General features: G+C 42.2%; 1 protein-coding gene across 1 annotated transcript in view; it reads right to left on the bottom strand.

The window, feature by feature from the left end:
- The window catches only part of LOC138642939 (V-type proton ATPase subunit d 2), a 74,830-nt gene that overhangs the window by 17,578 nt on the left and 29,817 nt on the right, over positions 1-27,435 (bottom strand). The window contains exons 2-3 of the mRNA XM_069731569.1: positions 5,380-5,551; positions 3,144-3,322 (exon numbers count right to left, since the gene is read on the bottom strand). Coding sequence (XP_069587670.1) covers positions 3,144-3,322; positions 5,380-5,551 — 351 coding nt within the window. The remainder of the gene's footprint in view (positions 1-3,143; positions 3,323-5,379; positions 5,552-27,435) is intronic.

Raw genomic sequence — 27,435 nt, 5'->3', positions numbered from 1 at the left:
CATTTCTCTCTAGAATCCCTTGATAGTCTTGAGATTTCATTGCACCCTGCACAGATTCTAGACACCCTGTGCCAGATGCAGCAAAGCAGCCCCAGAACATAACAGAGCCTCCTCCATGTTTCACAGTAGGTAGTGTTCTTTTCTTGATATGCTTCATTTTTCCATCTGTGAACATATAGCTGATGTGTCTTGCCAAAAATTTCAACTTTTGTCTCATCTGTCCAGAGGACATTCTCTCTGAACCTTTGTGGCTTGTCAACATGTAGTTTGGCAAATTCCAGTCTGGATTTTTAAAGATTTTTTTCAACAATGGTGTCCTCCTTGGTCGTCTCCCATGAAGTCCACTTTGGCTCAAACAACGACGGATGGTGCGATCTGACAATGATGTTCCTTGAGCATGAAGTTCACCTTTAATCTGTTTAGAAGTTTTTCTGGACTCTTTTGATACCATTCGTATTCGTCTCTTTGATTTGTCATCAATTTTCCTCCTGCGGCCACATCCAGGGAGGTTGGATACAGTGCCATGGATCTTAAATTTCTGAATAATATGTGCAACTGTATTCACAGGAACATCAAGCTGCTTGGAGATGGTCTTATAACTTTTATCCTTTAACATGTTTGTCTATAATTTTCTTTCTAATCTCCTGAGATGACTCTTTCCTTCGCTTCCTCTGGTCCATGTTGAGTGTGATACACACTAGGTCACCAAGCAGCACAGTGAGTTTCTGTACCCCTATATAAAGGCCCACTCACTGATTCCAAGATTGTTGCCACCTGTGATGCTAGTTAGTGGACACACCATGATTTAACATGTCCCTTTTGTCACATTATTTTTCAGGGGTACCATCATTTTTGTCCAGGCCTATTTCATGATTTTTTTTTTTTTTTAATTCTGTGGAAGCATAATTGAAAAGCAATGTCTGACTTTCATTTGTTAATTTTCATAGATTTTTTATTAAGTTATCAACTCCTTGCTTCAGCCAATTGGAAAGCATCACAGCCCACTATAGCTTCCAGCTTACTGCTGGAAGCTGCCAGATGTACTTGTGTGCTCCTCTGGTTAAGGTCTGTGTTCTCATAGTGTATGTGTTCCATGTTTTGACCTCAGCCTCTTTACCAAAGTTTCTCCTACCATGACTAAAGGTGCTTGACGCACAAGAAACGCATAAGTGTTTTTTATTGCTCTAAGCCAATATGGATGTTATTTGGCATTTTAATATGTAACAATAAAGAAGATTTTTATGTTTGTGGTGCTGGATTTCTCCTCTTTGCTTCCATACTATAAATTCTACATTGAATGTCACCTGCTTAACCCAGCAGGAAGTATATTGTCGCCTCAAAAACACTAATGGCATACACCTGCGAGCTCTTCAGGATTAAGTAGCATGGTAGACAGACAATTAGTTCTAATATTCACAGATTCTATAATAGCAGAGTCTGTACCAGAGGACTGGCGCATAGCAAATGAGGTGTCAAAATTCAAAGAAGGGGGCAAAAACTGAGCTTGGAAATTAAAGGCTGGAATGCTTAATCTCTACTGTGGGCAAAATCTTTGAAGGTTTTCTCATAGATGCTATTTTTAAGTGTCTGACTAAAAATAACCTCATGACCCAAAATCAATATAAAGGATCGATCCTGAAACTAATCTAAAATGCTTCTATAAGAAGATAAGTTCAAGACTGAACTAGGATAAGGGTGTGAATGTCCTCTATCTGGACTTTTCAATGGCATTCAATATGGTGCCATATAAAATGTTGATACCAAAAATGAGAACGATTGGACAAAGGTAAAATATGTATAATCAGGATAGCAACTGGTTACATGATAGGAAACAGATGGAACACACTCTGAGTGGATCACAGCTAACAAGAGGTAGCCCAGGGGTCAGTATTGGGCCTTCTTTAAAAAAAAAAAAAATTATTAATGACCTTGAAAGAGGGCATATAGAGTAAAATGTTAATATATGCAGATGATACTAAACACTGCAAATTACTCAGCACAGAAGAATAACTTAATATTACAGTGAGATTTACTGTATATAAGCTGGAGGTTTGGAATGGAGAAATGGTAATTGTAGTTTAATATAGATAAATGTAAGGTCATGAATTTGAACTGAGGAGATAAAATGTACATTTAATTGCTAAATGTAAAATTCTGTGTAAAACTGTCACTGAAAGAAGACTTTGGTGTATGGGTGAGAGCAAACTATAATTTAGAGACCAGTGCCAGGCAGCTGCTGCCAAGGCACATAAAATCATTAGCTGCATTAAAAAGACTTAGATGCCTATGACAAGAACGGAATTTTGCCTTTATAAATGTCACTAGTCAGGCCACGCTGCTTTCGTTTTTGGGCTCTCTAGTGTGTAAGAAAGATATAGCTGAACAACAGTGAGTGCAGAGACGAGCGACCAGGGGTACTAAGGGAATGGGTGAACTGCAGTACCAAAAGAGGATATTAAACTTGTTATTTAGTATGGAAAAAAGAAGGTTTAGGGGTCATCTTATCGCAATGTACAGATATATGAAAGGACAGTAGAGAGATCTTTTTAATGATCTTTTTACAACTAGGCCAACAATGGGGACACGGAGGTATCTTTTATGTCTAAAGGAACTAGGGTTTAATTATAATGACAGACAGCTGTGAAAGTAATGAGACTATGGATTCTTTATTATACGAGCAGTAAGATTATGGAAGTCAATACTGCAAGATGTTGTAATGGTTAATTCACTAAAAAAAGTACAAGGAGTGTTTGGATGCCATTTTTGATAAACATATTACAGGTTATGGGCACTGAATTCCGCGATGGTGCGTTGATACACTAAACTAGTCTGATTGCCGTTTCTGGAGTCGGGCAGGAATTTTTCCCCTAAAATGTGTCAATTGGCATCTTCCTCATGGGACTTTTGCCTTGCTCTGGATCAACATGTTAGGTCATAGGTTGAATTCGATGGACTAATGTCTACTTTCACCTTAAAAGCTAGGACTAGCTTATCCTATTTCTGCTCTCTTCCCGTAATGGGAGACGAGGAAATCAAATTTTCAAAAAATTATAAAATATTACATGCGTCTGTGATGAATATGTTAAAATGGTTTTAGTTGCAGAGTATTATATATTATAAACAAGGTAATAAGTTGCACAAACCAAGAGGAGTGTCCACAATGATCGCATTGAATAGGTCCGCAGGAGTCTGGGCAATGTTGACTGCTTCCATCTGGTCAAAGCTGCCCAGGGGATGGCACTTAGGAACCAGTTCAGAAATAGGTCTCTGGTGTAAAGTTCCTGTGATGAGTAGGATGATGTTATCAATCATGTAGCTGTACCTACAGATAATAATGAGAAAAGGTCAATGTTCATCAGAGCCAAACCGATTTACCTCGTGTCACTTTGTAAAGGAAGCGAGTTATTCATCTTGTCTATGATATTCCTATATTACAACATAGTCCATAGAATTTACTTATGCTTTTCAGACATCAAGGGTCATTAACCCAAGAAAAGGTTCCCTAGACACACAACAATAGATACATTTATATTCCATTTCATGAAACGTCTTGGCTATTGGACATTATAAGAACACAGTTTTGCCATTTCTGTAGGTTAAGAATTTTGCACATTTGAACCTATAAATGTATCACAAATCCAACAGTCTATAAAAAATTGAGCTACACATTTATTAGGAAGAAGTGGATGCACAAAGTGCTTGTCTACTGAAATGTATGAATATTTTGGCGACAACTGATCCAGTAAGTCCAAAAGAAGTTAACACTTTTGGTTCCCTTGATGTAATATTATCTATGGAGCTTGCTCAGCAGCTGAGCCTGCACCACAGAAGTTAGATGTTGGCTACTGCCTCTGACAGCAGTGACTGCAACAAGACAACAAGCTACGATTACTGCTCAGCATTAGGGCCAGATGGCCGGTGACTTAACGCGCGCCGACGCCGTCCCCGTGACTAAAACTCGAGCGCTGCTGGGGGGAAATAAAGTTCATAATTTCCTCAAAGCAGTGGGGCTCTAAGTGTGGGCACTGGGCAGATTCAGAACACTATTAACCTGCAGATTAACCCCATATCTGCTGGTTAATAGTGTTTCTTCACGTGACAGGTTCCCTTTAAGTGAAGCAATCCTGGTGGGGTATCTGTTCTGGCACCAATTTCCTCTCTGCCGCCCAATCATGGATTAACATGGCTGCTGGGGGTCTAAAGTTTTGCATTGTATAGTACAAATGATCAAACTATTTTAGTTTCATATCCTCTAGGGAGACTAGAAAATAAAGTGAAAAGTTAAAAAAAATGATTAAAAAAAAGATTAACAAGAAACATAAACAAAAACTCCAAGGAAAACATAAACGCTAAAACCATTCCCTATTTTTTCATTTAAAAGTAAATGAAAAAAAGGCAAAAGTAAGCCATTGTAGAGCTCCTTAGATAGAAAAATAAAAAATGTTATACTCGTCCATCGTAATCATACTCACCTGAAGGATTGTGTTGCCGGGTTCCGTGAAAACAAAACCCAAAAATCAATGGCATTGCTTGTTTTCACCATTTCACCCTGCTTGGAATTTTATTAACCATTTTTCAGTACATTATATGATAAAATAAATATTGTTTTTCAAAACTACAACTCGTCTCACAAAAAACAAACCCTTATGTGGCTATGTCAACGGAATAACTTAAAAAGTTATGGCTCTTATGAAAAGAGAAAGAAAAAAATGTAAATACAAAAATGTTAATTGGCTGAATTATTAAGGAGTTAAAAAAGAAGGCACATGCAGGTTAGGCCACTGAACAGCTATTAGAGGCTTTGGGGGTGAATGATGGAGGCCCAAGGGCATCTGACACATGTGCTTTCACTATAATCGGATCCTGCTTAAATGTAATCTGTCACCAAGTTTTTAGTACTTCATTTGAGAGCACAATAATGTAGGGGCAGATACCCTGATTCCAGCGATTTGTCACTTGCTGGTCTGCATGCTGTCATTTTGATGCAATCAGTGTTTTCTCTGCTGCACATGTACCAATTCTCTCTGTATAACCCCGACCACACCACTGATTGGTTGCTTTCTGTGTACACTGTGCATAGGCAGAAAGTTGACAATCACTGGTGGGGGCGGGGTTATTTGGAGCTTATGAATATGGAGGACTACATGGCAGCAGGTTTATTAGTCCTGTAGAGATAATTTTCTGCTGATAAAACAGTGATTTCATCAAAACTACAGCAAGCAGCCCAGTAAGTGACACATGGCTGGAATCAGTGTCTTTGTCCCTACATTATGTTGCTTTCAGATTAGGGAGCAAAAACCTGGTGACAGATTCCCTTTCATGTACTTTTTAAACTACTGGAAATCTATAATTTTAAGACTATTTGGATCTACTACTTACGTGATAAAATCTAGAAATGTTGCAAGTGGTTCAAAAGCGTGGTTTCTGAAGTAGTGGAATTCAATCATAAGCTTTTCTTTCAGCTTTTCATCAACTGTAGATACTGTCAGTTGTCCAGTCTCATTTGCCAAGAAGTTTCCATAGTCTGTGGACTGTAAATGCAGCTTCAGGTCTAAAATAGTAGAATACAGAGATAAGTGAGATGCCACACGCCAGAAAATAGCATACTGATACTAATACTGAGAAAACCACCAAAGATTTATTTGGTGGGGAGGAATAGTTCCCTGGTGAAGACTATTATTTGTGACATTCTTTATCTGATATGTGGAATATTATTACCAAGCCCCATTACTCAGATTTTTTGTAAATATGAAATTGAGGTTTCCTACGCTTCATATATTTCTTTCTGCTTTTATTTCTGATTGATTGCATATTACACGACACTGTACAGAGATTGCAGCCATTCCCATGACTGTGGAAGTTCACAATCTAATTTCTCTACCAAAGACATACACATTCAATGGCATGTAAAAGTCTTGCACCCTGGGTCAATATTACTGTTAATGTGAACAGTTAACCCTGCTGTTCTGTTCGGTCTGGGGAGACCTATTTTGAAGTTTGGTATTTTTTGGGGTGTTCAAGATGCGGTTCTGAAACTTGTGGTTGATTGACTTAAATGAGGATGGGTCGGTCGGCCACGGGTTTCAGAGCCGCATCTTGAATATTTTAAAGAATATTGAAGTTCAAAGTCGGTCATTTTTGACCAACAGAACAGCAGGGTTAAACAAGTTGAAGATGAAATACTCTCTAAAAGGCTTAAAGTTAAAGATGACATATTTCCTTTGTGCTGTATTTTAGTCAAAAGCAAAAATTATATATATTTTTTTCATTTTAAAAACTACAAAAAAGAAAATAGGCTGATGCAAAAGTTTGGGCACCCTTGAAGACTTGAAGATAGCAAAGTGTTTTCAAGTTTCCCTTTCCTCAGTTTGAAATGTAATTACATAATGTTAGTTAACTGGAACAGTGGAGGTCAAGATAAGGTCTGAAAGACCAAGCAAAATTTTAGAGAGAGCTGCTTGTAAGATTGCTAGAGAGGCCAATCAGAAACCCAGTTTGACTGCAAAAGACCTTCAGAAACATTTAGCAGAGTCTGGAGTTGTGGTACATTGCTCTACTGCTCAGAGACACTTGCACAAATATGGCCTTCACAGATGAGTCATCAAAAGAAAATCTCTCCTGCGTCCTCACTGTAACATTCAGCGTCAGAAATATGCAAAAGAACATCTAAACAATCCTGATGCATTTTGGAAACAAATCCTTTTGACCGATGAGGTTAAAACAAAACTCTTTGGTCACACTGATCAAAGGTATGTGTGGAGAAAACACAGGCACACAAAAGAACATCTCGCCAACCATTAAGCAAGGAAGTGGATCAAGCATGTTTTGGGGTTGTGTTCCAGCCAATGGCACTTGGAACATTTTGCAATTAGAGGGAAGAATGGATTCAATGATATGTCAACAAATTCTTGATGCAAACATAACACCATCTGTAAAAAAGCTGAAGTTGAGATGAGGATGGCTTTTACAAATGCATAATGATCCTAAACACATGTCAAAATCCACAAAAGATTAACTCAAAAGGCACAAGCTGAAGGTTTTACTATGGCCCTCACAGTCCCCTCATCTGAAAATCATTGAAAATTTGGGGGTTGACCTCAAAATACTGCATACATGATGACCCAGGAATCTGACAGAACTGGAAGACTTTTCCAAGGAAGAACAGATGAAATTCCCTCAAACAAGAATTGATTGACTCTTGTCTGGCTGCAATCAGGAAAATGGGCCAATGGAAAAGTTTGGGCACCCTGCATGGTTAGTAACTAGTAGCAGGCTTGGACTGGCCCACAGGAGAACAGGAGAATCCGCCGGTGAGCCCCTTTGCAGGAGTGGACCACTACCCTCTTATATGAGCAGTGCTTGGCACAATATACTTGAATCACTATGTACAGACATAGGCAGCATCTTATTCATTTTACAATCTGCTGCATTGTTATATAAATTTGTGATTGAGGATAATGTCACTTTTGCATGTAGCTGAAAAGGGGTGCCTTTAATGGTTATTGGTGGACCCTTGGCACCCAAGTCCGATACTGCCTAGTAGAACTCCCTTTTGCAAGTATCACAGTTTGCAACAGTTTTTGTAGCCAGACAATGTGCAAATTGTCTCTTCAGAGAGGAAGAGGACTAGAACTCTAGTGCCACCTATTGGAAGTAGCAATCCTAGAAGTCAGTGTTGACCGTTTAACGAGCCTTGTCACATGACTTAGGATAAAAGTCAAAACCACAATCTCAATTTGCAGACACTGTGTTTTGGGGTACTGCCCCTCGTCAGTGCAAAGTGTGAGATCTGGTTTGGCTGATTGAGAGGCGTCTGACCGGGATCCAAGAAGTATTGTGAGTGACATGTTAAGCATGTCGAGATGAGGAGACTTAAAGCCGCAATGCTAAGAGGAGGCTGTCCAAGTACCCTTTAATTATCTAATTACCATATACAAAAATCTAACTGGCACCTCACCTGGGTCCATGATGCCTGTGACTGAAACATCACAGAGTCCCAGTGTGCTTGCAATAGATGAGGCTCGTTCACCACTCTTGTCCTTGCACACTTGGTTCAGCCCTTCACAACGTTGTAGCAATGCAGAGAAAGGAACCAATAGAAGGATATCTCTCTTATTCTATAGCTTGATAAATGCCCAGCGTAGCCGAAACTACCAAAGGAGAACGTCTGGTGCCCTGGTTCCTGGAATTCTTTACAGAGCCTAAATTCATCACGAATCACGATGTGATCAATAAATATTTTTAAATAAATTTTATTGTAAAGAAAGGCTGGGGGGCCCCATAGGTGTACAAGCCACATGACAATACAGAGGGGGGGAGTAAAGGGTTAAGAATTTTAATGGTATAGTAGGTGTATGTGTGGGGGTTTGTGATTGTAGGGGACAGTTTGGGGGCAGGGATAAGAGGGGACAAAAGGAGGTGAATGGGACAGTTACCTCCTCTTGCTTCCGGGGACAAAGGTGTCCACCCACCTGTGATTAAATAAAAACAAAAAAGTGAATTTAGTATTACAGCGGCAGGAGGATAGATCTGATTTAGAGGCTGGTTTATTGGTAATGTACGTTTTTTGGTGGGACGTCACTAGTGGGGAATAGGGGCTTGTGTTACATGCCAAGGTAACTTGCTGGCATAGGTCCTGCGGGGTTGGGGTATTAATTATGGGATATTGATACCTCATCCCTGGGCTGGTGTGTTGGGATACCCGTTGAGATTTGTTTCTGTGCCAGACTTATCAATTGTTATTATATATGTAATATTTACATTGCTATTGCTTATAATGTTCTGGTTGCCATTGTTGTGGTTGCCTCAGTTTGTGTCTGATATTTAATAAAAGTCTGCTGTGGCCATTTAACCCAAGTTTCAAGCAGTCGTGTGCTCATTTAAATGGGTTGGTAAGAAAATATTTTTTTTTTAGGTGGGAATGGTACGACAAAATCCCTTCTTGGATTGTAAAGATTATGTGAGTGTCAAAATACATACCTGGCCTATCAATAGTGGATTTTAGTAATTAGCATTTATATAAAAACATGTATTGCTTGTCCCAGGAAAGTGCCTCATTCAGACATACTTATGTTTTTTTATGGAAATGAATAGAACTGGATAGTTTTAGATCCGATTTTCATCCATTTATTGTTCATCTTTTCATTTTTACCATCAGTGGGGCATCCATCTTTTAATATGCAAAAAAAAAAAATTACAAGCTTCTTCAACACATTAAACAGTAAAAACAGAGCACTCAGACGACACAGACAGCACTCAGACGACACAGACAGCACTCAGACGGCACAGACAGCACTCAGACGGCACAGACAGCACTCAGACATAACAGACAGCACTCAGACAACATAGAGAGCACTCAGATGACACAGACAGCACTCAGACCACACAGACAGCACTCAGATGACACAGACAGCACTAAGACCACACAAACAGCACTCAGGCGGCACAGAGAGCACTCAGACCACACAGACAGCACTCAGACCACACAGACAGCACTCAGACCACACAGACAGCACTCAGACGGCACAGACAGCACTCAGACGACACAGAGAGCACTCAGACCATACAGACAGCACTCAGAGCACACAGATAGCACTCAGACTGCACAGACAGCACTCAGACAGCACATACAGCACTCAGACCACACAGAGAGCACTCAGACGGCACAGAGAGCACTCAGACGACACAGACAGCACCCAGACGGCACAGACAGCACTCAGACGGCAAAGACAGCACTCAGACGACACAGACAGCACTAAGACCACACAAACAGCACTCAGGCAGCACAGAGGGCACTCAGACCACACAGACAGCATTCAGACCACACAGACAGCACTCAGACGACACAGAGAGCACTCAGACCACACAGACAGCACTCAGACAGCACAGACAGCATTCAGACGGCACAGACAGCACTCAGACGACACAGAGAGCACTCAGACCACACAGACAGCACTCAGAGCACACAGATAGCACTCAGACTGCACAGACAGCACTCAGACCACACAGACAGCACTCAGACCACACAGACAGCACTCAGACAGCACAGATAGCATTCAGACGGCACAGACAGCACTCAGACGACACAGACAGCACTCAGACGACACGCAGACGACTCCTGTGTTCTACACGTTTGATCTGTGACTAGGATAAAAAAAATCGGACATATCTGTTTTCTTTTTTTTGCATATAAAGCATTTGGACAGAGGTTTGATTAAAAAATATAACAGAGTGGAAATCTAAAAATGTGATGTGATAATATCAATAAAATGATCAGTGTGGTTTGTGCTGATGAAGAAGTGTGTTACTTTGAAACGCAATGACTAAAGCTGCATCCTTGGGTAACTGATTTCTGTTCATCATTGATCTTCTGTCAGCGTAGATATTAACCCATTTTATTTCCAGCCTTTGTTGTTCTATTAGAACTTAAAACTAACCATAAAACAAGCAGCAAACTTAAAGAGGTTGTGCATTACTAGGACGACGCCTTCTTAAGCTATGTGTTTTGCCCTGATAAAATGATAAAGCCTATACTCACCTACTGTGCCGGCGCCATTCCCGCGGTGTTAGCACTCGCTCTCCCCGGGGCTGTGATGTGGTGTTGTGACACAAGACGCCGGGGCCCAATCAGCCCTGTCGTCACTGTCTCCTCCTTCTTACAAACTGAACATGAAGAGGGCTACAGCTCATCACGGACTTCTTCATGTTCAGGGTGTACGAAGGCACAGTCAGTGACACCACCGCTGATTGGGCACCTGGCGTCACGTGTCATTCCTGTTGTGAATTCTGCGGCAGAGCTCCCTCCTGCGGTCACAAGTGGTACTTCGGCTGATTCTCTCTGGGAGTTTCCGTTTGTGGAGGAAAGCTCGGCCGGCGACCTGCACGCTGCTTCTGGCGGCTACAGAGTTCCCACGTCTCAGAGCTCGTTCTATTATTTTGGGTTATTGTCAGATCACTGTATGTGCTCTGATCGCTATGTCCATTGTGATACTGAATTGCCTATCACAACAGTACAGGAAGTCAAAAGTGCTAATGATTCTCAATAGAGGGAAAAAAGAAGTTCTGAGACCATTTTCTTTTCTTTGCACTGTGTTTTGCCTTTTTTTTCCCCTAGACATTTGGGTGGTTCAGGACACAGGTGTAGCAATGGACATTAAAGGTCTGTCTTCATGTGTGGATCAGCTCACGGCAAGAGTTCAAAATATTCAAGATTTTGTGGTTCAGAATTCTTTGTTAGAAACGAGAATTCCTATTCCAGATTTGTTTTTTGGAGATAGAACTAAATTTCTGAGTTTCAAAAATAATTGTAAATTATTTCTGGCTTTGAAACCTCGCTCCTCTGGTGACCCAGTTCAACAGGTTAGGATCGTCATTTCTTTTTTGCGTGGCGACCCTCAAGATTGGGCATTTTCTCTTGCGTCAGGAGATCCTGCATTAAGTAATATCGATGCGTTTTTCCTGGCGCTTGGATTGCTGTACGATGAGCCTAATTCAGTGGATCAGGCAGAAAAAAATTTGCTGGCTCTTTGTCAGGCTCAGGATGAGATAGAGGTATATTGCCAGAAATTTAGAAAGTGGTCCGTGCTCACTCAATGGAATGAATCTGCGCTGGCAGCTATATTCAGAAAGGGTCTCTCTGAAGCCCTTAAGGATGTCATGGTGGGATTTCCTATGCCTGCTGGTTTGAATGAGTCTATGTCTTTGGCCATTCAGATCGGTCGACGCTTGCGTGAGCGTAAATCTGTGCACCATTTGGCGGTATTACCTGAGATTAAACCTGAGCCTATGCAGTGCGATAGGACTATGACCAGAGTTGAACGGCAAGAACACAGACGTCTGAATGGGCTGTGTTTCTACTGTGGTGATTCCACTCATGCTATCTCTGATTGTCCTAAGCGCACTAAGCGGTTCGCTAGGTCTGCCACCATTGGTACAGTACAGTCAAAGTTCCTTCTGTCTGTTACCTTGATCTGCTCTTTGTCATCGTATTCTGTCATGGCGTTTGTGGATTCAGGCGCTGCCCTGAATTTGATGGACTTGGAATATGCTAAGCGTTGTGGGTTTTTCTTGGAGCCCTTGCAGTGTCCTATTCCATTGAGAGGAATTGATGCTACGCCTTTGGCCAAGAATAAGCCTCAATACTGGACCCAGCTGACCATGTGCATGGCTCCTGCACATCAGGAGGTTATTCGCTTTCTGGTGTTGCATAATCTGCATGATGTGGTCGTGTTGGGGTTGCCATGGCTACAAGCCCATAATCCAGTATTGGATTGGAAATCCATGTCGGTGTCCAGCTGGGGTTGTCAGGGGGTACATGGTGATGTTCCATTTCTGTCAATTTCGTCATCCACCCCTTCTGAGGTTCCAGAGTTCTTGTCTGATTACCGGGATGTATTTGATGAGCCCAAGTCCGATACCCTACCTCCGCATAGGGATTGTGATTGTGCTATCAATTTGATTCCTGGTAGTAAATTCCCAAAAGGTCGACTGTTTAATTTATCCGTGCCTGAGCACACCGCTATGCGCAGTTATGTGAAGGAATCCCTGGAGAAGGGGCATATTCGCCCGTCATCGTCGCCATTAGGAGCAGGGTTCTTTTTTGTAGCCAAGAAGGATGGTTCGCTGAGACCTTGTATAGATTACCGCCTTCTTAATAAGGTCACTGTTAAATTCCAGTACCCCTTGCCATTGTTATCTGATTTGTTTGCTCGGATTAAGGGGGCTAGTTGGTTCACCAAGATAGATCTTCGTGGTGCGTATAATCTGGTGCGAATCAGGCGAGGCGATGAATGGAAAACTGCATTTAATACGCCCGAGGGTCATTTTGAGTATCTAGTGATGCCATTCGGACTTGCCAATGCTCCATCAGTGTTTCAGTCCTTTATGCATGACATCTTCCGAGATTACCTGGATAAATTCCTGATTGTGTACTTGGATGACATTTTGATCTTCTCGGATGATTGGGAGTCTCATGTGAAGCAGGTCAGAACGGTTTTTCAGGTCCTGCGTGCTAATTCTTTGTTTGTGAAGGGATCAAAGTGTCTCTTTGGTGTGCAGAAGGTTTCATTTTTGGGGTTCATCTTTTCCCCTTCTACTATCGAGATGGATCCTGTTAAGGATTGGGACTCAGCCGACATCTCTGAAAAGTCTGCAAAAGTTCCTGGGCTTTGCTAATTTTTATCGTCTCTTCATCTGCAATTTTTCTAGTATTGCCAAACCATTGACCGATTTGACCAAGAAGGGTGCTGATTTGGTCAATTGGTCTTCTGTTGCTGTGGAAGCTTTTCAAGAGTTGAAGCGTCGTTTTTCTTCTGCTCCTGTGTTGTGTCAACCAGATGTTTCTCTTCCGTTCCAGGTCGAGGTTGATGCTTCTGAGATTGGAGCAGGGGCTGTTTTGTCGCAAAGAGGTTCTGATTGCTCAGCGATGAAACCATGCGCTTTTTTTTCCAGGAAGTTTTCGCCTGCTGAGCGAAATTATGATGTGGGCAACCGAGAGTTGCTGGCCATGAAGTGGGCATTCGAGGAGTGGCGTCATTGGCTTGAAGGAGCTAAGCATCGCGTGGTGGTATTGACTGATCATAAGAACTTGACTTATCTCGAGTCTGCTAAGCGTTTGAATCCTAGACAGGCTCGTTGGTCGCTGTTTTTTGCCCGTTTTGACTTTGTGATTTCGTACCTTCCGGGCTCTAAAAATGTGAAGGCAGATGCTCTGTCTAGGAGTTTTGTGCCCGACTCTCCGGGTTTATCTGAGCCGGCGGGTATCCTCAAGGAAGGAGTAATTGTGTCTGCCATCTCCCCTGATTTGCGGCGGGTGCTGCAAAAATTTCAGGCTAATAAACCTGATCGTTGGCCAGCGGAGAAACTGTTTGTCCCTGATAGGTGGACGAATAAAGTTATTTCTGAGGTTCATTGTTCGGTGTTGGCTGGTCATCCTGGAATCTTTGGTACCAGAGAGTTAGTGGCTAGATCCTTTTGGTGGGCATCTCTGTCACGGGATGTGCGTACTTTCGTGCAGTCCTGTGGGATTTGTGCTCGGGCTAAGCCCTGCTGTTCTCGTGCCAGTGGGTTGCTTTTGCCCTTGCCGATCCCGAAGAGGCCTTGGACACATATCTCTATGGATTTTATTTCAGATCTTCCCGTTTCTCAAAAGATGTCAGTCATTTGGGTGGTCTGTGATCGCTTTTCTAACATGGTCCATCTGGTACCCTTGTCTAAATTGCCTTCCTCCTCTGATTTGGTGCCATTGTTCTTCCAGCATGTGGTTCGTTTGCATGGCATTCCAGAGAATATCGTTTCTGACAGAGGTTCCCAGTTTGTTTCGAGGTTTTGGCGAGCCTTTTGTGGTAGGATGGGCATTGACTTGTCTTTTTCCTCGGCTTTCCATCCTCAGACTAATGGCCAGACCGAACGAACCAATCAGACCTTGGAAACCTATCTGAGATGCTTTGTTTCTGCCGATCAGGATGACTGGGTGTCCTTTTTGCCTTTGGCTGAGTTCGCCCTTAATAATCGGGCCAGCTCGGCTACCTTGGTTTCGCCATTTTTCTGCAATTCTGGGTTCCATCCTCGTTTCTCTTCAGGACAGGTTGAGTCCTCGGACTGTCCTGGTGTGGATACTGTGGTGGACAGGTTGCAGCAGATTTGGACTCATGTAGTGGACAATTTGACCTTGTCCCAGGAGAAGGCTCAACGTTTCGCTAATCGCAGACGCCGTGTGGGTCCCCGACTTCGTGTTGGGGATCTGGTTTGGTTATCTTCTCGTCATATTCCTATGAAGGTTTCCTCTCCTAAGTTTAAACCTCGTTTCATTGGTCCGTATAGGATTTCTGAGGTTCTTAATCCTGTGTCTTTTCGTCTGACCCTCCCAGATTCTTTTTCCATACATAACGTATTCCATAGGTCATTGTTGCGGAGATACGTGGCACCTATGGTTCCATCTGTTGATCCTCCTGCCCCGGTTTTGGTGGAGGGGGAATTGGAGTATATTGTGGAGAAGATTTTGGATTCTCGTGTTTCAAGACGGAAACTCCAGTATCTGGTTAAATGGAAGGGGTATGCTCAGGAAGATAATTCCTGGGTTTTTGCCTCTGATGTCCATGCTCCCGATCTTGTTCGTACCTTTCATGTGGCTCATCCTGGTCGGCCTGGGGGCTCTGGTGAGGGTTCGGTGACCCCTCCTCAAGGGGGGGTACTGTTGTGAATTCTGTGGCAGAGCTCCCTCCTGTGGTCACAAGTGGTACTTCGGCTGATTCTCTCTGGGAGCTTCCGTTTGTGGAGGAAAGTGGTACTGCGGCTTCTGAGTTTCCTCCCTCAGGTGATCTGGTGAGGTCGTTAGGTGCTTCTCTACTTAACTCCACCTAATGCTTTGATCCATGCTTCCTGTCAATGTTCCAGTGTTGGACTTGTTTTTCCCTGGATCATTCCTGTGGCCTGCTGCTCTGCATAGCTAAGTTCTTCTTTGCTATTTGTTTGCTATTTTTTCTGTCCAGCTTGTCTTATTGTTTTGCTGGAAGCTCTGGGACGCAAAGGGTGTACCTCCGTGCCGTTAGTTCGGTACGGAGGGTCTTTTTGCCCCCTTTGCGTGGTTTTCTTTAGGGTTTTGTGTAGACCGCAAAGTTATCTTTCCTATCCTCGCTCTGTTAAGAAAGTCGGGCCTCACTTTGCTGAATCTGTTTCATCCCTACGTTTGTCTTGTCATCTTAACTCACAGTCATTATATGTGGGGGGCTGCCTTTTCCTTTGGGGTATTTCTCTGAGGCAAGGTAGGCTTATTTTCTATCTTCAGGCTAGTTAGTTTCTCAGGCTGTGCCAAGTTGCATAGGCAGAGTTAGGCGCAATCCACGGCTGCCTCTAGTGTTGTTTGGAGAGGATTAGGGATTGCGGTCTACAGAGTTCCCACGTCTCAGAGCTCGTTCTATTATTTTGGGTTATTGTCAGATCACTGTATGTGCTCTGATCGCTATGTCCATTGTGATACTGAATTGCCTATCACAACACATTCCATCGCATCACAGCCCCAGGACCCTGAGTGCTGACACTGCTGGAAAAAGGTCTGCACGGGAGTTGAGTATGAGCGTTATTATTTTATCGGGGCCGAACATTCAGTTTAAGAAGAGGTTGTCTTAATATTGGACAACCCATTGAGTTTTCTCAAGTTTGGAAGTTAATCCATATCCTCAAGATAGGAGATAGCAGCCAGATCTTTGGGGGTACTACCGTTAGAATCCCCACTGATCCCAAGAAACCTGGCACTGAAGAGCTCTGTGCGAATGGAGTGGTTCTCGATCATGTCACACCATTCATTAAATGGAGCCAGCTCCGAAGACAGGCTGAGCGCAGAACTAGGCATTCTCTGTCTGTTCCATTAAGAATGAATGCAATGGCAGAGCACATGATCAACAAACGTTTCCATTCACAGAGTGCTCTTCAGAGTCTCAGTCATCGGTATTGGTGTGTGCCTCAGTGGTCAGACCCCAGCAATCGAGAAGTTATCTCCTATCCCATGGACAGGGGATATCTTCTAATCTTGAGAATATCTCTTTAAGAAATAAGGAGACCAATGCTATAATTTCCAGTTAATGAATGTTTCATGAAAGACGTCTTTTTACTAATCTTAGTGACCACAAGACAGGGACAATGAGTTATTGACTCATTTGTTTCTTGAACCTGGAAATTAACGCTCTGAGATCTAGTTCCCAGTTGTTTGGTTGACTTATTCCGAGTGATCGCTTTAGGCTATAAATACTAGACGATTATCACTGGAAATATTTATTATTTTTCCCTATAGTTAACCTTAGTCATAAAAAGAACAGCTTAAGACACTTTCTTTTTCAAATGTAAAGGAAAAAACTGCTAAGCTAAATACTGAATTTCTGTAGAGTTTAAAGAAGCGCCTCCCCTGCGATCAAAGTTTTTAGCCTCTTAATATATTGCAATCATCATATTATACAGCACTGTGTACTTACAATTGCTCATTTTGCCTTTCTACCCAGATAAATCTTCTCTTTTCTCTGCTCTATGTAGAAACAGAAAATTTCTTGTCCCTGCAGTTATCATTCCCCTCTTCAACTCCTGGCCAAGCTGCTCCCACAAGCCAGGGACTTTTGCAGTGACTTATCACTCAAGCAGGGGAAATGTACCTCCCTTTTGTACATAGAGCTTAGGAGTCAGATACTCTGTGTTTAATCGTGATGTCATAGACCTAATGGAAAACAGAATTATTTGGGTAGAAAGGCAAAATGAGCAATTGTAAGTACGTATATAATATGATGACTGCAATTAAGAGGATAAAAACTTTATATGGGAGAAGGAAGAGTGCTTCTTTAATGTTTAATCTATATATATAATTGTTTAAGGGGTACTTCCGTCTTTCTGTCTGTCCGTCACGGATATTCATTCGCTATTTGGCCTCGCCAGCTGCCTGTCATGGCTGCTGTGACCAATCAGCGACAGGCACAGTCCAATTAGTCCCTCCCTACTCCCCTGCAGTCACTGCCCGGCGCCCGCTCCATACTCCCCGCAGTCACGGCTCACACAGGGTTAATGCCAGCGGTAACGGACCGCGTTATGCCGCGGGTAACTCACTCCGTTACCGCCACTATTAACCCTGTGTGACCAAGTTTTTAATATTGATGCTGCCTATGCAGCCTCAATAGTAAAAACATCTAATGTTAAAAATAAAAAAAAAATAACAAATCATTATATACTCACCTTCCGCCGCCTTTCCGATGCTCCGGTGACCGATCCATGCAAGCGGCAGGTTCCGGTGCTAAGGTTGGTGTGCGACAAGGACCTGCCATGATGTCACAGTCATGTGACCACGATGTCATCACAGGCCCTGCGCGCCTGCGCGAGAAGGACCTGCCGTGACATCACGGTCATGTGACCGCGACGTCATCACACCCTTGGACCGGAAGCCGCCACCGCCAACCGAACACAGGCGACAGAACTACAAGGGGCCCCTCAGAAGGTGAGTATATGTTTATTTTTTATTTTTTAACCTGTGACATACGTCGCTGGGCAATATACTACGTGGCTGGGCAATATACTACGTGGCTCTGTGCTGTATACTACGTCACTGGGCAATATACTACGTCACTGGGCAATATACTAAGTAACTGGGCAATATACTACGTGGCTGGGCAATATACTACGTCACTGGGCAATATACAACGTAACTGGGCAATATACTACATAACTGGGCAATATACTACGTAACTGGGCAATATACTACGTCACTGAGCAATATACTACTTCACTGGGCAATATACTACGCCACTGGGCAATATACTACGTGGACATGCATATTCTAGAATACCCAATGCGTTAGAATTGGGCCACTATCTAGTATATATATATATATATATATATATATATATATATATACTAGCTGAAGAGCCCGGCGTTGCCTGGGCATAGTAAATATCTGTGGTTAGTTATAGCACTGTTATGTTTGCTAATGACAGGTGTTATGGAGGCAATCCAGAAACACAGTGTGCTTAGCGATCAGAGCGCACACAGTGATCTGACAAATACCCAAAAATACAAGAACGAGCTCTGAGACGTGGAAACTCTGTAGACTGCACACCTGATCCTATCCTAAACACAACTAAAAGCGGCTGTGGATTGCGCCTAACAACTACCTAGGCAACTCGGCACAGCCTAAGAAACTAGCTAGCCTTAAGATAGAAAAATAGGCCTGACTTGCCCCAGAGAAATTCCCCAAAGGAAAAGGCAGCCCCCCACATATAATGACTGTGAGTAAGATGAAAAGACAAAACGTAGGGATGAAATAGATTCAGCAAAGTGGGGCCCGATATTCTAGGACAGAGCGAGGACAGTAAAGCGAACTTTGCAGTCTACAAAAAACCCTAAAGCAAAACCACGCAAAGGGGGCAAAAAAAACCCACCGTGCCGAACTAACGGTACGGCGGTACACCCTTTGCGTCTCAGAGCTTCCAGCAAAACAAAAGACAAGCTGGACAGAAAAAAAGCAACAAAAAAGCAAAAAGCACTTAGCTATACAGAGCAGCAAGTCACAGGAACAATCAGGAGAAGCTCAGATCCAACACTGAAACATTGACAAGGAGCAAGGATAGCAGCATCAGGCGGAGTTAAGTAATGAAGCAGTCAACGAGCTCACCAGAACACCTGAAGGAGGAAGCTCAGAAGCTGCAGTACCACTTGTGACCACAGGAGTGAATTCAGCCACAGAATTCACAACATAGCACCTAACTTCTCTTATTTTCCCATCACGCCTCTCATTTTCCCCTTCACATCTCTCATTTTCTCCCTTACACCTCTCATTTTCCCCCTCACTCCTCTTATTTTCCCCCTCACTCCTCTCATTCCCCCCTAACACTTGTCATTTCAACCTCACATCTGTCATTTTCCGATCACTCCACTATTTTCCCTCACTCCTCATTTTGCACTCACACCTTTTCATTTTCACGTCACACCTCTCATTTTCACCCCACACCCCTCATTTTCTCCTCAGTATATACATGTTTGTTATCTCCCTTATATATAGTATACACCTGTATATCATCTCCTGTATATAGTATATACCTGTATGTCATCTCCCCTGTAAATAGTATATACCTGCTGTATGTCATCTCCTCCTGTATATTGTATATACCTGTGTCATCTTCTCCTGTATATAGTATATACCTGTATGTCATCTCTTCTGTATATACTATATACCTGTATGTCATCTCCTCCTATATATAGTATTTACCTGTATGTCATCTCCTGTATATAGTATATACCTGTATGTCATCTCCCCTGTATATAGTATATACCAGCTGTATGTCATCTCCTCCTCTAAATACCTATGTCTCATCTCCTCCTGTATATAGTATATACGTGTGTCATCTCCTCCTGTATATAGTATATACCTGTGTGCCATCTGCTCCTGTATATAGTATATACCTGTGTGTCATCTCCTCCTGTACATAGTATATACCTGTGTGTCATCTCCTCCTGTATATAGTATATACCCGTGTGTCATCTCCCCTGTATATAGTATATACATGTGTGTCATCTCGCCTGTATATAGTATATACCTGTGTGTCATCTCCCCTGTATATAGTATGTACCTGTATGTCATCTCCCCTGTATATAGTATATACCAGTGTGTCATCTCCTCCTGTATATAGTATATACATGTGTGTCATCTCGCCTGTATATAGTATATACCTGTGTGTCATCTCCCCTGTATATAGTATGTACCTGTATGTCATCTCCCCTGTATATAGTATATACCAGTGTGTCATCTCCTCCTGTATATAGTATATACCTGTGTGTCATCTCCCCTGTATATAGTATATATGTGTGTGTCATCTCCTCCTGTATATAGTATATACCTGTGTGTCATCTCCTGTATATAGTATATACAGTGGGGCAAAAAAGTATTTAGTCAGTCAGCAATAGTGCAAGTTCCACCACTTAAAAAGATGAGAGGCGTCTGTAATTTACATCATAGGTAGACCTCAACTATGGGAGACAAACTGAGAAAAAAAAAATCCAGAAAATCACATTGTCTGTTTTTTTAATCATTTTTTTTGCATATTATGGTGGAAAATAAGTATTTCGTCAGAAACAAACAATCAAGATTTCTGGCTCTAACAGACCTGTAACTTCTTCTTTAAGAGTCTCCTCTTTCCTCCACTCATTACCTGTAGTAATGGCACCTGTTTAAACTTGTTATCAGTATAAAAAGACACCTGTGCACACCCTCAAACAGTCTGACTCCAAACTCCACTATGGTGAAGACCAAAGAGCTGTCAAAGGACACCAGAAACAAAATTGTAGCCCTGCACCAGGCTGGGAAGCCTGAATCTGCAATAGCCAACCAGCTTGGAGTGAAGAAATCAACAGTGGGAGCAATAATTAGAAAATGGAAGACATGCAAGACAACTGATAATCTCCCTCGATCTGGGGCTCCACGCAAAATCCCACCCCGTGGGGTCAGAATGATCACAAGAACGGTGAGCAAAAATCCCAGAACCACGCGGGGGGACCTAGTGAATGAACTGCAGAGAGCTGGGACCAATGTAACAAGGCCTACCATAAGTAACACACTACGCCACCATGGACTCAGATCCTGCAGTGCCAGACGTGTCCCACTGCTTAAGCCAGTACATGTCCGGGCCCGTCTGAAGTTTGCTAGAGAGCATTTGGATGATCCAGAGGAGTTTTGGGAGAATGTCCTATGGTCTGATGAAACCAAACTGGAACTGTTTGGTAGAAACACAACTTGTCGTGTTTGGAGGAAAAAGAATACTGAGTTGCATCCATCAAACACCATACCTACTGTAAAGCATGGTGGTGGAAACATCATGCTTTGGGGCTGTTTCTCTGCAAAGGGGCCAGGACGACTGATCCGGGTACATGAAAGAATGAATGGGGTCATGTATCGTGAGATTTTGAGTGCAAACCTCCTTCCATCAGCAAGGGCATTGAAGATGAAACGTGGCTGGGTCTTTCAACATGACAATGATCCAAAGCACACCGCCATGGCAACGAAGAAGTGGCTTCATAAGAAGCATTTCAAGGTCCTGGAGTGGCCTAGCCAGTCTCCAGATCTCAACCCTATAGAAAACCTTTGGAGGGAGTTGAAAGTCCGTGTTGCCAAGCGAAAAGCCAAAAACATCACTGCTCTAGAGGAGATCTGCATGGAGGAATGGGCCAACATACCAACAACAGTGTGTGGCAACCTTGTGAAGACTTACAGAAAACGTTTAACCTCTGTCATTGCCAACAAAGGATATATTACAAAGTATTGAGATGAAATTTTGTTTCTGACCAAATACTTATTTTCCACCATAATATGCAAATAAAATGTTAAAAAAACAGACAATGTGATTTTCTGGATTTTTTTTTTTCTCAGTTTGTCTCCCATAGTTGAGGTCTACCTATGATGTAAATTACAGACGCCTCTCATCTTTTTAAGTGGTGGAACTTGCACTATTGCTGACTGACTAAATACTTTTTTGCCCCACTGTATCTGTGTGTCATCTCCCCTGTGTATAGTATATACCAGCGTGTCATCTCCTCCTGTATATAGCATATAACTGTGTGTCGTCTCCCCTTTGTATAGTTTATATGTGTGTGTCATCTCCTCCTGTATTTACCTCTGTGTCATCTCCTCCTGTATATAGTATATATCTGTGTGTCATCTCCCCTGTATATAGTATATACATGTGTGTCATCTCCTCCTGTATATAGTATATACCTGTGTGTCATCTCCCCTGTATATAGTATATATGTGTGTCATCTCCCCTGTATATAGTATATACCTGTGTGTCATCTCCTCCTGTACATAGTATATACCTGTGTGTCATCTCCTCCTGTATATAGTATATACCTGTGTGTCATCTCCCCTGTATATAGTATATATGTGTGTCATCTCCCCTGTATATAGTATATACCTGTGTGTCATCTCCTCCTGTACATAGTATATACCTGTGTGTCATCTCCTCCTGTATATAGTATATACCTGTGTGTCATCTCCCCTGTATATAGTATATATGTGTGTCATCTCCCCTGTATATAGTATATACCTGTGTGTCATCTCCTCCTGTATATAGTATATACCTGTGTGTCATCTCCCCTGTATATAGTATATATGTGTGTCATCTCCCCTGTATATAGTATATACCTGTGTGTCATCTCCCCTGTATATAGTATGTACCTGTATGTCTTCTCCTCCTGTATTAGACCTCGTTCACACGTTATTTGCTCAGTATTTTTATCTCAGTATTTGTAAGCTAAATTGGCAGCCTGATAAATCCCCAGCCAACAGGAAGCCCTCCCCCCTGGCAGTATATATTAGCTCACACATACACATAATAGACAGGCCATGTGACTGACAGCTGTCGTATTTCCTATATGGTACATTTGTTGCTCTTGTAGTTTGTCTGCTTATTAATCAGATTTTTATTTTTGAAGGATAATACCAGACTTGTGTGTGTTTTAGGGCCAGTTTCATGTGTCAAGTTGTGTGTGTTCAGTGGCGTGTGGCGACATGTATGTAGCGACTTTTGTGAGATGAGTTTTGTGTGGTGACATGCGTGTAGAAACTTTTTGTGTGTCGAGTTGCATGTGACAGGTTAGTGTAGCAAGTTGTGTGCAGCAAGTTTTGCGCATGGCGAGTTTTATGTGTGGTGCGTTTTGAGTATGTGCAAGTTTTGTGTCAGGCAACTTTTGCATGTGTTGCAACTTTTGAGCATGTGGCAATTTTTCCGCTGTGCAAGTTTTGCGTGTGGCGAGTTTTCCATGTGGCGAGTTTTGTGTGAGCCTAGTTTTGCATGTGGCGAGTTTTGCACGTGGTGAGTTTTGAGCGGCGACTTTTGTGTTTCGACTTTTATGTGGCGAGGTTGGTGTATGTGTGGTGAAATGTGTGCTGAGGGTGATATATGTGTTTAAGCACGTGGTAGTGTGTGGCGCATTTTGTGTGTGTGTTCATATCCCCGTGTGTGGTGAGTATCCCAAGTCGGGGCCCCACCTTAGCAACTGTACTGTATATACTATTTGGCGCCATCGCTCTCACTCTTTAAGTCCCCCTTGTTCACCTCTGGCAGCTGTCAATTTGCCTCCAACACTTTTCCTTTCACTTTTTCCCCATTATGTAGATAGGGGCAAAATTGTTTGGTGAATTGGAACACGCGGGGTTAAAATTTCGCCTCACAACATAGCCTATGACGCTCTCGGGGTCCAGACGTGTGACTGTGCAAAATTTTGTGGCTGTAGCTGCGACGGTGCAGATGCCAATCCAGGACATACACACACACATACACACATACACACACACATTCAGCTTTATATATTTGATATATATACAGTGCAGAGCAAAAGTTTGGGCACATCTTCTCATTTAAAATTTTTTCTGCATTTTCATGACTATGAAAATTGTAAATTCACACTGAAGGCATCAAAACTATGAATTAACACATGTGGAATTATATACTTAACAAAAAAGCATGAAACACCTGAAAATATGTCTTATATTCTAGGTTCTTCAAAGTAGCCACCTTTTGCTTCGATGACTGCTTTGCACACTCTTGGCTTTTTCTTGATGAGCTTCAAGAAGTAGTCACCGGGAATGGTTTTCACTTCACAGGTGTGCCCTGTCAGGTTTAATAAGTGGGATTTTTTGCCTTATAAATGGGGTTGGGACTATCAGTTGTGTTGAGCAGAAGTCTGGTGGATACACAGCTGATAGTCCTACTGAATAGACTGTTAGAATTTGTATTATGGCAAGAAAAAAGCAGCTAAGTAAAGAAAAATGAGTGGCCATCATTACTTTTAGAAATGAAGGTCAGTCAGTCCGAAAGATTGGGCAAACTTTGAAAGTGTCCAAAAGTGCAGTTGCAAAAACCAATCAAGCGCTACAAAGAAACTGGCTCACATGAGGACCGCCCCAGGAAAGGAAGACCAAGAGTCACCTCTGTTTCTGAGGATAAGTTTATCCGAGTCACCAGCCTCAGAAATCGCAGGTTAACAGCAGCTCAGATTAGAGACCAGGTCAATGCCACACAGAGTTCTAGCAGCAGACACATCTCTACAACAACTGTTAAGAGGAGACTTTGTGCAGCAGGCCTTGATGGTAAAATAGCTGCCAGGAAACCACTGCTAAGGACAGGCAACAAGCAGAAGAGACTTGTTTGGGCTAAAGAACAGAAGGAATGGACATTAGACCAGTGCAAATCTGTGCTTTGGTCTGATGAGTCCAAATTTGAGATCTTTGGTTCCAACCACCGTGTCTTTGTGCGACGCAGAAAAGGTGAACGGATGGACTCTACATGCCTGGTTCCCACCGTGAAGCATGGAGGAGGAGGTGTGATGGTGTTGGGGTGCTTTGCTGGTGACACTGTTGGGGATTTATTCAAAATTGAAGGCATGCTGAACCAGCATGGCTACCACAACAACTTGCAACGGCATGCTATTCCTTCTCGTTTATATTTAGTTGGACCATCATTTATTTTTCAACAGGACAATGACCCCAAACACACCTCCAGGCTGTGTAAGGGCTATTTGACCAAGAAGCAGAGTGATGGGGTGCTACGCCAGATGACCTGGCCTCCACAGTCACCAGACCTGAACCCAATCGAGATGGTTTGGGGTGAGCTGGACCGAAGACTGAAGGCAAAAGGGCCATCAAGTGCTAAGCATCTCTGGGAACTCCTTCAAGATTGTTGGAAGACCATTCCCGGTGACTACCTCTTGAAGCTCATCAAGAGAATGCCAAGAGTGTGCAAAGCAGTCATCAAAGCAAAAGGTGGCTACTTTGAAGAACCTAGAATATAAGACATAATTTCAGTTGTTTCACAATTTTGTTGTTAAGTATATAATTCCACATGTGTTAATTCATAGTTTTGATGCCTTCAGTGTGAATTTACAATTTTAAATGAGAAGGTGTGTCCAAACTTTTGGTATATATATATATATATATATATATATATATATATATATATATATATATATATAAACAACCTGAGGGAATGAAGAGATTATTGAAGGACTGTATGGATCACTGGAAGTTTACAATGTGGGATTCAACATGCAGTCTTAAAATAGTAGAAATAAAAGTATAGGTTACGTATTTGCAGCTGTAATATTTGTAATAAATTGTTGTTGCTGTCAGTTATTTTGCGATGCTGCATTAAGTGACATAAAATCAGAGAACTGTACAAAACACCAACTTCTATTAGCCAGATAAGAGAGCCACCAACAAAGAGAAGCAGGCCTGGACGTGAATGAAATGGCCAACGTTTCATTCAGTTGGCCAGCTTGTAATACTACAATGCTCCTGTAGAGGCGCTATAGGAAAATATATTGCCAAAACTTATCTCACAATATGAGCTGTTCTAAGAACTTCAAAGGCAATGCAAACATTTCCAAGCTTTTCTACAACTTTTAGGTCTGGATTCGATAAGAACATTTTTTGTACAAGTGCTGTCTGACAGGAAAAAAAATTGCAACATGCAATAGTTTTTTCTGTATTTTGGATGACACTCTCTTATTCAAGTCTACAGATATGCAAAACAAATTGGATCCTATACTGATCATCGATTACATCCGATTTCCATAGATATATTGCAATTCTTAAAGGGTTGGTCCAAAACTAAATTATATTTTTAATCGTAAATCTCTATATATTTAATGTCATAATCTTATTTTTTTCAAATTTGCTTTCACTAAAATTTCCCTATCTTTCCCTCACCTATCTGCATTTTTTTTTTTTTACTTCTTCTGTTGTGATGATGCTTTGAGAATCCCAGTGCATGCTGGGATACTCAAACGAGTCTTTATCAGGGGGCAGATACTGCAGTCACTGCCTGTGGGTGGCGCTGGTCTCTGCTCGCTTGTTTTCTTCTTACAATCTACAGTGACAGTGCGCTCTGTTGTGGGCTTATCACTACTGATCAGAGCCTGCGAGAGAGAGCATTGTCACTGTGCACTGAGAAAAACAGTTCACAGTGACAAGCTCTTACTGAACATCCATCAGAATTGACAACCGAAGCATGCAGGGACTAGTCCAGCCCCTAAAAGGGACATTACAGAAATTAGCAATGGAGCTCAATCTGGCAATCTGTGGGGGATGTAAACCTCAACTCATACTACATTCTAATATGTTTAATGTGTACCTATAATTATTGGCTTTAATGAACGGAATAATAACAAGGCTTTTAGTAGTTGGACTCAGCTGACACTCCCATACACATGAGTGCTTGTTCGGCCGAGTGCTCCTGTGTTTTCTATGAGTAAGTCATCGGATGACACGTCAGACGAACAATGTGATCGGCAGTCTGAAATCGGACATGTCTGACATCTCTCCGACCATCAGTCGGCCGGTGCCCCCATACACATTAGATATTACACGTCGATATTAGTGGGGTTAGCAGAGATTAGGCTAATGTGTATAGGGGTCTTAAAAATAAATTGAAGGACAACTTTTGATTTTAGATATAATGATCTCAAGAAGTCAAGAAAAGTTAACAAGAAGGTGAGAGTTGAGTGTCTGGCAAAGACTTCTCAGCCAAATAAATGTCATTCATCTCAGCAGGGTAAGATGAGCTTCTTAAGATATTACTACATCATACCGAATAGTACCAGCGCAAACTGCTTCAGCTGTAAGAAATGTTTATCCTCTAATCAAGGACTGCACGCCGCCAGTTTAGGACTCTGTTGCCAAAACACAGCAAAGGTCGCACTGCTTGAGATGCCTGGGAGTAGTGACCGAGCTGATGCACAAGGTTCTGTGTCATTAAGCTGAGACATTAAATGACAAATGAAGAAATACATGGATATGAGATGTAACTTGGTAGATAGCAGATAGATCTATGGCTAGTCTGTCTGTTTCATATTTGCTTTAAAAGGGTTGTCTAGGCTAAAGTGAAAAGTCTGCAGTCGCTCTGTGTGACTGCGGACTAT

This window comes from Ranitomeya imitator, chromosome 6, assembly GCF_032444005.1.
Source record: "Ranitomeya imitator isolate aRanImi1 chromosome 6, aRanImi1.pri, whole genome shotgun sequence".
Taxonomy (NCBI): Eukaryota; Metazoa; Chordata; class Amphibia; order Anura; family Dendrobatidae; genus Ranitomeya; species Ranitomeya imitator.
The sequence above is the reverse complement of the archived record's forward strand: the minus strand, read 5'-3'. Positions and strand labels throughout refer to the sequence as shown.